This window comes from Colobus angolensis, unplaced genomic scaffold (assembly GCF_000951035.1).
Source record: "Colobus angolensis palliatus isolate OR3802 unplaced genomic scaffold, Cang.pa_1.0 Scaffold13, whole genome shotgun sequence".
In the NCBI taxonomy this organism is placed as follows: Eukaryota; Metazoa; Chordata; class Mammalia; order Primates; family Cercopithecidae; genus Colobus; species Colobus angolensis.
The window spans coordinates 23,758,293-23,770,080 of NW_012114252.1; the positions used below are offsets into that span (position 1 = coordinate 23,758,293).

General features: G+C 45.3%; 1 protein-coding gene across 1 annotated transcript in view; it reads right to left on the reverse strand.

Moving 5' to 3' along the window:
• Positions 1–303: 303 nt before the first annotated feature.
• The window catches only part of DCUN1D2 (DCN1, defective in cullin neddylation 1, domain containing 2), a 30,112-nt gene continuing 18,627 nt past the window's right edge, over positions 304–11,788 (reverse strand). The window contains exons 4-6 of the mRNA XM_011933925.1: positions 5,951–6,033; positions 3,792–3,888; positions 304–2,590 (exon numbers count right to left, since the gene is read on the reverse strand). Coding sequence (XP_011789315.1) covers positions 2,511–2,590; positions 3,792–3,888; positions 5,951–6,033 — 260 coding nt within the window. The 3' untranslated portion in view covers positions 304–2,510. The remainder of the gene's footprint in view (positions 2,591–3,791; positions 3,889–5,950; positions 6,034–11,788) is intronic.

Consider the following 11,788-nt stretch of genomic DNA (forward strand, 5'->3'; position numbering starts at 1 on the left):
CAGTGCGTGCTGGCACACGTCCCCCCTCCCGCCCCCACACACCCCGTAAATCCTATTGTGAGATCTCTTAATTCCTTACGAGCTACCACTTCAGGCACACAGTGCACCAGAGAGGGAACGCAACGACAGAAGCTGCCTGAGGACCTGTTACCTGGCCAGGGCTGGTGGGCCACACAGAAGGGCAGGGGCTTGCCCGCTGGTTGCTAGCTGGGGGCTGTTCTGTCATGCTGGGACAAGGGCTCAGAGGCTGACACCTGTAGGCGGGCATCCCTGCAGCCGAGGAGAAATCGAAAGGAAACCACACCCGAGATAAAATAATTTAATGCTTCCGTTCTCAGCATTTCACAGCATGCAGGACTTAAAATTTATAGAACAGAAGAAAAAAACTCACAATTTCTGGAAAAGCCTTTGTCCAGTGATATTTTGATACCTATTGACAATCTCAGAACTTTAAATCTCAAAAACAAAAAAGGACTGCGGATCTCCGTAATTTATACAGAATTATCTGAATTCTATAAACTTTTCTGAACAGAACAATTACATGTCAAGAATCCATGAAGCCTCCAAGATGTGCTCACATTTTTGAGGTTTTTATTAAAGCCAGTTTTTATTGTATTAAACAAATGCTCTCTGAGAATCGAAGACTTCTAAAGGTAGACAGGCCCAGTTTCCCGTTAAGAGTTCTGGAAGCAGAGCCTGGGGAAGGTCTGTGACTTGCCCATCACTGGACCACCAGAAGCCAGCGGGGGCCAGGTGGGGTCTCCAGGCTGCAGGTCCCTTCCAGTCCTGTCCCTGCTGCCCTCTGTGACCATCTCTGCTGAGAAGCCTCGACAGTTTGTCCTGCAGCCGCCAAGCTCACAAACCTCAGCCATCAGATGTTCCTGAAGCACAGGGCGAGTCCTGTTCTCAGAAGCCAACCCAGCTGTGCGTCTGGGCTCTGCTCTCTCACACCGCAGCTAGATCATCTGCGGCGACTCTCCTCTCTCCTGGGAAGCATCTCCAGCTGGTCCACGTCCTGCACGGTGCTGCAGGGGGGCAGCAAGGCACGCTTGTGACATGAGGGTCTCGGCACATGTGAGGTAGGGTCAGCAGTGAGGTCCACAACTCGACACACGCCCTCCACACCTGGGCGGCACTTGTGGGTACCCCTCAACCAGGCGGCCACGAAAAACAGATGAAAACACGCCACAAAGACTTCAGCTCACCAATCAGATGAAGGTTTTGGGGTTGGGTTTTTTCGGACAACGATGTACATTTTAGCTTTCGAATGTGCACAGGGGCACAAAGGTTCGGACGCTGGCACCATGGGCACCACGGGCACCACAGGAGGGTGGAAAAAACCAACTCATTCGATTTTATTGTATTGATTTATTTTTTAATTTATTGAGACAGAATCTCACTCTCTCGTCTAGGCTGGAGTGCAGTGGTGCAATCTCGAATCACCATAACCTCCGTCTCCTGGGTTCAAGCGATTCTCCTGCCTCAGCCTCCCGAGTAGCTCAGATTACAGGCATGTGCCACTATGCCCGGCTAATTTTTGTATTTTTAGTAGAGATGGGGTTTCACCACGTTGGCCAGGCTAGTCTCGAACTCCTGACCTCAGGCAATCCACCTGCCTCAGCATCCCAAAGTGCTGGGATTACAGGCGTGAGCCACCGTGCCTGGCCTCGATTTTAAAATCTACAATTCATCACTCATGAAAGAAATGTTTTTCATGGAAAAATGTCTTTTAAAATGTAGCTAAAATATATTTTTTAAAAACACACTTTATGAAGTTTCTCAGGTCAAATAACATTTAAGTAAGAGGGGTCCACTGATGTATAAACGGTGTGAGATAAACTCTGCTGGAATTGTGCCATGTGTGCTGTTGCTGTGCAAAGCTACATGGGGACTGAGAACCATCAAATGATTTTCAGATGTATGTCTAGAGAAAATGGAAACAAAAATAGAGCTGGTAAATCTAGATATTCGATAATTCAAAAAATATAAATCTTGAATTCCTGGCACCAATTTTAAAAAACATTAGACTCTATGACAAGATCATCTCCTTTAGGGCACATTCTTAACAGCTTTGACTTATATAAAAATGCAGCATCCTGCAGAGGACACATGCCGTGCTTCCAGTGCGACCGCAACATCATTCAGCGGCGTTCGGCGGGCCGCTGGTTCGCCTGATGGCGCAAGCAAAGCAGCACGCTCTGCGGTCCCACAGGCGGCGCCACGGCTCTACCTTAGGGTTTTGTAAATACTAAAAAATCATGCAGAAATCTCCTAACTCAACAGCTATGATGACAAATCTCCAAACATCCCAAAGCAGCCATGTCCTGGGGAACTTCCTGCGGTGTCCACAAAGCAGCTGCTGCTGTCCTCCAGCAGAATGCTGGCTCCTCTGGTTCCATGGCTGGTCAAGAATGACTTCTGGAATCAGTGACGATGCACCCAGGAACTGACCGAAATCTCCTTGCAGGATACAAATCATTTCATAATCTTACTCCTGCTTAACTTGCTGCCTAGAAAAGGCTGCGTTTTCCACCCGTCACTACTGGCCGTGCATATTCTACAAAATCATCTATAAGAACAGGCCAAGCTCCTAAAGGAAAGCAAGCAAACAGAAAACCCGTTAGAGCACCGTTTTTATCTTCAAAGCATTGTGTCACATATCAATCCAACATTTACATTTCAAGAACCCAAATGATTTGAGGTCCGTATCATTTGTGTTTCACAGAATGAACCAGCCCAAGTTACCCAGTTCTTTTGCCCTAGCACAGCCAGGTCAGGAGCCCTGGTGTGTGCGTGCTGGTATGTCTAGGGGGCTGTGGGCTCACAGTGGCCCTGCTTGCTCCATGAGTGCCCCAGGCAGTCACACCAGCTGCTCAGGAAGGGAGCTAAATGGACCCACTCGGAGCAGGAGGCACATTCCTCAGGTCATTGGCATTCTTGCCAGCAGGGAGTGCTGCCTCCTGCGGTTCTTCCCCACTGGGACCACCCCATCGTGCCCTTCCCTTCCCCACCCTGGCAGCCCCGAGGGCCCTCTGAGCTCCTGCACTGCTGCCTCAATCCTGGAAGCTGTGCTTCTGTCAATGAAATTCAATGATCCCTTCTTTCACTTGACAAGCATTTACTGGGTGCCTCTGATCTAGGGACAGTGCAAAGTGTGCAGGACACAGAGAAACAGAAGCTAAAACAGGCAGACAGCCACGTAAACCACCCGTTAAAGGCACGGCGCCAGTGCCCAGAACAGATCACTGCCTGCCGAGGGGGCAGAGAGGAGGCAAAGTGGGTGGGAGTCTAGAGGGGAGGCCTTCCACCCAGAGACCATCCCTCCCGAAGGTGGCAGCGTGCCCAGCACACAGCAGGCTCCAAAGGTCTTCCAATGCAGCATCCTAAACACAGGGGGAGACAAATACGTAGAGATGTATTTATGTAAGAAGACAGGAGCTGGTACCTCTGAGGAAGCCTAAAGAGCGCAGTGTGGAACTGACCTAAGGCACCATGTGTGACTGAGAATCTGGGAGTGGTGGTTTCCGAACACCTAACTCCATGGCTCCACGATGGGAGTCTCTGCACATCCAATTTTGAAATGCTTTGGCTTAGAGGACTGTCTTCTTGATTTACACTAAATATAAAGCCGTATTTTTCTTTTGTATGATTTACAGAAAATAAGGAAGGGGGTAGGTAGTATTATCACCACCCCCATCTCAGTGACGGGGTCACCACTTCAGAGGCAGGAAAAGTTAACATTCTCAGGTGTAAGCATTTCGGTCAATCATCTGAAGCACAACTTCCGGTACCTTCTTCATCGTAGTTAGACATATCATCTGCAATCATGTTTCCAAAGTCCAGCAGGAGGTTCCAGGTGTCCCTTGGAATTGATCTTTTGTGATGTTCCTAATATATAAGGAGAAAAAAAAACCCACCAGATTTAAAATACAGAGCTTAACTCTCATACATTCTAGTGGCCTAGCGATCTTCAATTAATGATCTTCATTAATTTGATTAGGAACAAGTACAATAACATTGTTAAAAGTAATAGTGTTCTGCATAAATGTTAAGTGCTACAACAATGCCAATGTCCAAATATAGAAAGCAACTTATTTAAAAACAAAACATTTTAAATATTACGATTATAAACTCCTGTTTTGTCACACAGAAGGGCAGCATTTTAATCTCGTTACCTGCCCATCAGCTGCATGTATATATATATATATTCATGAACAGCTCATAAGCTTGTCTTACATTTTAAAACATTAACTGCTATCGAATTACATGTAGTTTTCTGCAATTTGTTTTTTCCCCACTCAGCATAACGTCTGAAGCGTATGCGGGCTGACTTGTTTGCATTTGTTTGCGTGGCTCCAAAGCTCTGCTCCATCGCACCAATATTCTGACTTTTTAGTCCGTTCTCCTTTGGATGGTCACTGGCTTTTCCAGTGTTCTGCTGTTACGACGACACTGTGAGCGCCTTCATCCCCATTTCCACACACAAGAGCGTGAGGTTCTCTGGGAAACATCTATGACTTAGGTTTGACCCAGGCAAGGCGTAAGGTGGCTGTGGGCACAGCACTACTGACCTCTGGATATTTTGAGAGAAGTAATATGGCACATGATGTGATGAAACACACAGCTGCAAAGGCGCCTCCCCATGGCAAACCCACAGAACGGAACATCACCACCTTCCACAGACAGCTCCGCCCCCTGCCTGCCATGCTCTCCGGGTGCCACCCGCAGTACTGAGTGATACCACCTTCCACAGACAGCTCCGTCCCCACCTGCCATGCTCTCTGGGTGCCACCTGCGGTACTGAGTGACACCACCTTCCACAGACAGCTCCGCCCCCTGCCTGCCACGCTCTCCGGGTGCCACCCGCAGGACTCAGTGACATCACCTTCTACAGACAGCTCCACCCCCCGCCTGCCACGCTCTCCGGGTGCCACCCGCAGGACTCAGTGACATCACCTTCTACAGACAGCTCCACTCCCCGCCTGCCACGCTCTCCGGGTGCCACCCGCAGAACTCAGTGACACCACCTTCTACAGACAGCTCCACCCCCCCCGCCTGCCATGCTCTCTGGGTGCCATTCCCAGATGAGGAAGCAGAGGCATGTGGAAGTGACTTGTCCAAGCCACAGGACTTGTAAGTGGCAAAGTCTGTGTCACCCGGTGTCAGGTGAACGGAGGCGGTGCGGGTCCTGGCCTGGCTGTGTGTTGGCATTGGAAGACCACTTCTTTCACTTTCATGGACAGAATGGCAAGAGGTCTGGGCATCTCTGCCATCACCAGGCTTGTGGCCACTCACTTTCAACAACCCACAGCTGCACCTGCTGCCAGCAAGACGAGCTGGCATGACACAGCCCTGTCCCACGCCAGGAAAGTGTCTCTCCAGAGGGCCCACGAAGGCCTCCTTTCCTTCTGAGCATGGTAAGACACACTTAGAAATGGCCTCAGACCACAGACACACACAGCGGCTGGGCACCGCCAGATACACTCCAAAGTTCTGGAACCCAAACCCATGTATAGAAGTGTGGCACTGGCACTGTGTTGAGCATTCGGAGTTCCCAGTGGAAAGACAGAATTACTGTCTAGGTCCTCGGAGGAGACAACACGGGGGCTGCTGGGCTGGGGTCGCAGAGTCTCCAGGAACCCCAGCCTGAGAGGAGCTTCCGTGACTGCCAAGGAGCCACATTCTGAGTTGGCCCCGGATCAGCCCCATCCCAGCCCTGTGGTCTCCTGCAAGGTGACAGAGCCAAGTGGCAACCTGTCTGGACCTGTGGATCTCTGTGTGGGACGTTCATCTGCTGAAAACGTCCACGTGTGGGGCCTAAGGTGGATGACTACATGGATGACTACATGGATGACTACATGGATGACTACATGGATGACTACATGCAGCCTCACACCTGCCGACCTCCCTCCACAGGGAGCACAAGAGCGAGATGCAGGAAGACACTTACCAGTAAGAACGTGTTCCAGAGATCTAAAAACTTAAACCTTCCAGATAACACTAACTTCCAATATGCAACAGCCATTTCTAAGTCTGGCAAAAAGAGAGAAAGAGCAGTTAGTAAATCTCACTCTCTTTTTCTACCGCACAAAAAACGACCACTTCTTAGCACATCAATATTTACTTCATCAACAAAATGTGGCAATCTTACCCAAGAGTCATGAGGCTTAATCTCTATGGAAGCACTCCAGAGAACTGTATGTAGTCTAATTTTATAAATCTGGGGAAACGTCTTTAAAAAGGTTTTGTATATTAAGTTATTTGGATATGCACACAATTCCCCCCTAATTAATCAGTTTTGGAGACTTGCATTTCCATACATAGTGGGTGTTCTTTAAACATGACCTGATCTGGATACTATTAATTCATATCATTTGTTTTTAAAAATAGACCACTGGCCTGAGTGTCAAACTGCAAACCAAAGGACCAGTTTAGAAAGGAAGGGACACATTGTTCTCCAAATAGACCTGCCTTATTACTATATGAACTAGACAGAATCTGTTTCACAAGTAATTACAGAGGCCTTATGAGGGCTCTGATTTGTTCCTAAAGCATCAAGTTAAATTGGCACCTAGCAGGGAAAGCGTTCTCACTGATACAAGACATCTGCACATTGACACTGCGTATCAATCAAACAGGACATCTACACTGTGTATCAATCAAACAGGACATCTAAACATTTACACTGTGCATCAATCAAACAGGACATCTGCACATCGACACTGTGTATCGGTCAAACAGGACATCTGCACATCGACACTGCGCATCAAACAGGACATTTACACATCAACACTGCGTATCAATCAAACAGGATATCTGTATGTTGACACTGCATATCAATCAAACAGGACATCTGCACATCGACACTGTGTATCAATCAAACAGGACATCTGCACACTGACACTGTGTATCAATCAAACAGGACATCTGCACATCGACACTGTGTATCAATCAAACAGGACATCTGCACATCGACACTGTGTATCAACCAAACAGGACATCTACATATCGACACTGCGTATCAATCAAACAGGACATCTGCACATCAACACTGTCTATCAATCAAACAGGACATCTGCACATCGACACTGCGTATCAATCAAACAGGACATCTGCACATCAACACTGTCTATCAAACAGGACATCTGCACATCCATCAAACAGGACATCTGCACATCGACACTGTGTATCAATCAAACAGGACATCTGCACATCGACACTGCGTATCAAACAGGACATCTGCACATCAACACTGCGTATCAATCAAACAGGATATCTGTATGTTGACACTGCATATCAATCAAACAGGACATCTGCACATCGACACTGTGTATCAATCAAACAGGACATCTGCACATCGACACTGCGTATCAATCAAACAGGACGTCTGCACATCAACACTGTGTATCAAACAGGACGTCTACACATCGACACTGCGTATCAAACAGGACATCTGCACGTCCACACTGTGTATCAATCAAACAGGACATCTCCACATCGATACTGTGTATCAAACACGACATCTGCACATCCACACTGCGAATCAAACAGGACATCTACACATCGACACTGCGTATCAAACAGGACATCTGCACGTCCACACTGTGTATCAATCAAACAGGACATCTCCACATCGATACTGTGTATCAAACACGACATCTGCACATCCACACTGCGAATCAAACAGGACATCTACACATCAACACTGCGTATCAAACAGGACATCTACACATCAACACTGCGTATCAATCAAACAGGACATCTACACATTGACACTGTGCATCAATCAAAGCCAACACCCTCACTTTTCCCACACGGGAAGGTGGTGATTATTTCACGACTTCTATACAAATCTCTGCTACTGAAGGTGTCTAACAGAATATGAATGCTTAGTTTCAGGGCTGTCTCCAATCCATAGTTTGTGAAATACTGATTTATTCTCTGCTCACCAGAATCTTGATAACGATTTCTTTTTATATGCTTGACACAGCAAATACATAAAGGGGTTCAGAATTCTACTTTTTTAAAGTGACCGGCCAGGCGCGGTGGCTTACTCCTGTAATCCCAGAACTTTGGGAGGCCAAGGCGGGTGGATCACCTGAGGTCAGGAGTTTGAGACCAGCCTGACCAACATGGTGAAACCCTGTCTCTACTAAAAATAACAAATTAGCTGGGTGTGGTGGCTCATGCTTGTAATTCCAGCTACTCGGGACGCTGAGGCAGGAGAATCACTTGAACCCAGGAGCCGGAGATTGCGCCAAGCCAAGATTGCACCATTGCACTCCAGCCTGGGCAACAAGAGCGAAACTCCGTCTCAAAAATAAATAAATAAATAAAATAAAAAGTAAATAAATAAACAAAGTGACCTCCTTTAATCATGTTGAACAGTGTTCATCACTTTTAGGCAATAAAAGAACAGTTACATTTAAGTAAGATAAACTAATGTGAAAAGCAGATTAATATGTTAAGTAATATATTAGTTTAAATGCAAAGCACATAACTAAACACTTTTCAAAGGATTTTTTTCTAAATCTGGTTTAATCCCACCTAAACAGAAGTTACTAAAGTTGGAGCTCTAGCAAGATTTCCGGGTCGATCATTATTAAAATGGGATAAGCAAGAGACGTATAAGTAGCAAAACCCACTTTAAATAAAATGCCTCTAAATTCCCTGTGTGCAAAGGCATCATTACCAACTTCCTCAGTTTTGAATACCCTGGAGTCTTAATCAGAAAGAAAGAGAGAGTCAGAAAGTGCCACGTAACTGAGATACGGAACAGCTCTCTAGACCTTACCGATGCAACCCGCAGTAAAATGCTAAGAAGATGATTAGTCTTGTCCTGCTTATAAGTCTACATCCTTATCACTTAGGAAGAACATTAATTGAAATCTATATTCAACTCATCTTAATGATGTAAAGCTCTCACATTGAGAAATGGAGGTGAACCTGGGGAGGAAGAAAAAATAAAGTTTGATGGCATACATGTAATCTAGTTACTTAAAGTTTTATGGCATACATTTAATCTAGTTACTTTGGGTTAGTTTTGGTCCTAAAAACTTTTCTTACAAAGGACCTGATTTGTATGTTTGTTAATCACATTATCAAAAGTAAATATACGCTTTTTCAATATTATTATTTATATAAAAATGTTTAATATTGTCCTAATGGACTTAGCCATTTGCAAAACAGTAACAACAACAACAACAAAAACAACAACTCAGAATGGCAGAACTTCAGAGTAGAAATCAAGACCAACAGCTACTCTCGTGGCTACATCTTTATAGCAGCTATTTTCTTCCCAAGAACCTCGAGAAAGTCTCATCTCCTAAGTGAAAACATGTTAGAAGAAGGCATTACTATTTAAAATTCATGCTTGTGGTGCTTCACTTAGGATTAGATGATGAAGATGTGTCCTCTATCAAAAAAGGACCTTAGGGCAGACAAACATTAGCTAGCTCTCATGAAACTTGACCTCCTCAAACATCAAGATTCTCAAAGCTGGCCGGGCACAGTGGCTCACACCTGTAATCACAGCACTTTAGGAGGCCGAGGGAGGAGCTTCACTTGAAGTCAAGAGTTTGAGACCAGCCTGGGCAACAGAGCAAGACCCTTACCTCTTTTAAAAAACACACACACACAAGATTCCCAAAGCCAACTGATCCCAGACTCTAGCCAGTATGAAACTATGTTGTTTTTTACATTAAAACAGAGCCAGGTAACTTTATCCTCTTTAGTAGGTTAACCACTAGTTAAGAGGAAAGCATTATCTTACATAAAAATACAGTACAATTTTCACACACACACACAGACACACACACATACACACAGATACACACAAATACCCACACGGAGACACAGACACACACACAGAGACACAGATACACAGACACACATACACACAGTGACACAGACACACAGATACAGACACAAACACACACACAGACACACACACGAAGGAAATAAAGGGTAAATCTGTGTCTTTTGGCTCCATGTTCCCATGGCAGTCCATGCTTTTTCTAGGAACAGTTGGACACTTGTCTCAACCTGTTCAATTTATCCTTAATTTCTCACAAGACAGACCATGTAATCTTTGGAAATGGTAAACTGATGGCTCTATTTTTGGGTTATAGTCATACAATTATTATTCTTGTTTTATTCCTGTTTTTTAAAAGCCCTCAAAAAAACTTTTCTAAAACTAGTGTATAATCTATTTGAAGCGTTCACACAATCTAACCATTTCCCAAGGAGGCTATTGTTATAATAAAATTTCATATTCTCTCAGCTATTGTCATAAAGCAAAGAAACAAAACCAGTAGCGCTTCCCACCCTGTAAGGAATGACTTTGACAAACATTTCATTTAAGTGTCTACAAGAGTAAACAAGTCCTTGTTCTCAGTGAGGAATTCAAGGACAAACTCTCAATCTGTTGCAGCTTTCGATGGCCTGTTCTGCCACTGAAAGTTCTGATGCTTGAGGAAATTTATAAAACGCAGGCTGAACATGGTAGGTCCTGAATCTTAAAAATGTTTCAAAACACTCTCTACGTATATACTGACCTTCCTTGAAACATTTCTGCAGAAGAAAAATAAAATTTTGCAACTCTTAACTGGCCAATTCATTTAGACTCTAATTTATAACCTCCTGGAAATTACCATGGAATGAAGTGGTGGCGCCAAGTGGAAGGAACTCTGCGCGTTTCCAGCACGGGGCAGCCGGGCTTCGCTGCGGGGGGCGTGGCAGCCTCTGCAGGCCCAGTGCTCTTCCCTAGCCACCGCGCCGCGAGGAGGCCCAAGCAGAGCAGCTGGGGGCAGGTGGGAGGCCACAGCGGAGAGCAGCACAGATGGAAGAGAAGGGCCACCCAGCGGAATCTGCCCAAGTTCCTGACCCAACGGATCATCAACTACCAAAAGGACTGTCATTTGAAGCCACTGTGTTTTGCGCAGTCATTACTAACCCAGGCGGCCGGCCTGGCTGAAGCCCGAGGGCCTGTGTTTCCAGCTCTGCAGTGATGCCGATGTTGCTGGCTTTGCCAAGGGCCTAGAAAAGCTCCGTAATACTTTTCCGTATGTGTCAAGTTAACATGGCATTAAAAGATAAAAATTATTTTTATTTTTTTTTATTTTTTTATTTTTATTTTTTATTTTTTTTGAGACGGAGTCTTGCTCTGTCCCCCAGGCTGGAGTGCAGTGGCCAGATCTCAGCTCACTGCAAGATCCGCCTCCCGGGTTTACGCCATTCTCCTGTCTCAGCCTCCCGAGTGGCTGGGACTACAGGCGCCCACCACCTCGCCCGGCTAGTTTTTTGTATTTTTTAGTAGAGACGGGGTTTCACCATGTTAGCCAGGATGGTCTCGATCTCCTGACCTCGTGATCCGCCCGTCTCGGCCTCCCAAAGTGCTAGGATTACAGGCTTGAGCCACCGCGCCCGGCCAAGATAAAAATTTTTAAAGATAATACCTACACATGACAGTCAGATAAAATGCTAATCTTTTTAACATTTTTCCATGTCAACATTTAAATGAAGGATCTCTTGCATTGCAGAGTATCAATAACTATAAATGGTTACCTCTAATAGAAGCTGAATTATCCTAAGATTATACTGAAGATATTAAAGTAACAGTTCAAAATAGTCAGAAAAAAAGTTTTATCATTCACTGAAATTTCAAACTGTCCTTCCTGATAAACATTTAACAATAACAAATAATTGCTATTATTTTAAAATTTGGATCAGACTAATTCTCACTTTGGAAAGGAAGCTGGATAGACGTCTAAGAATTAAACTGCTCAAA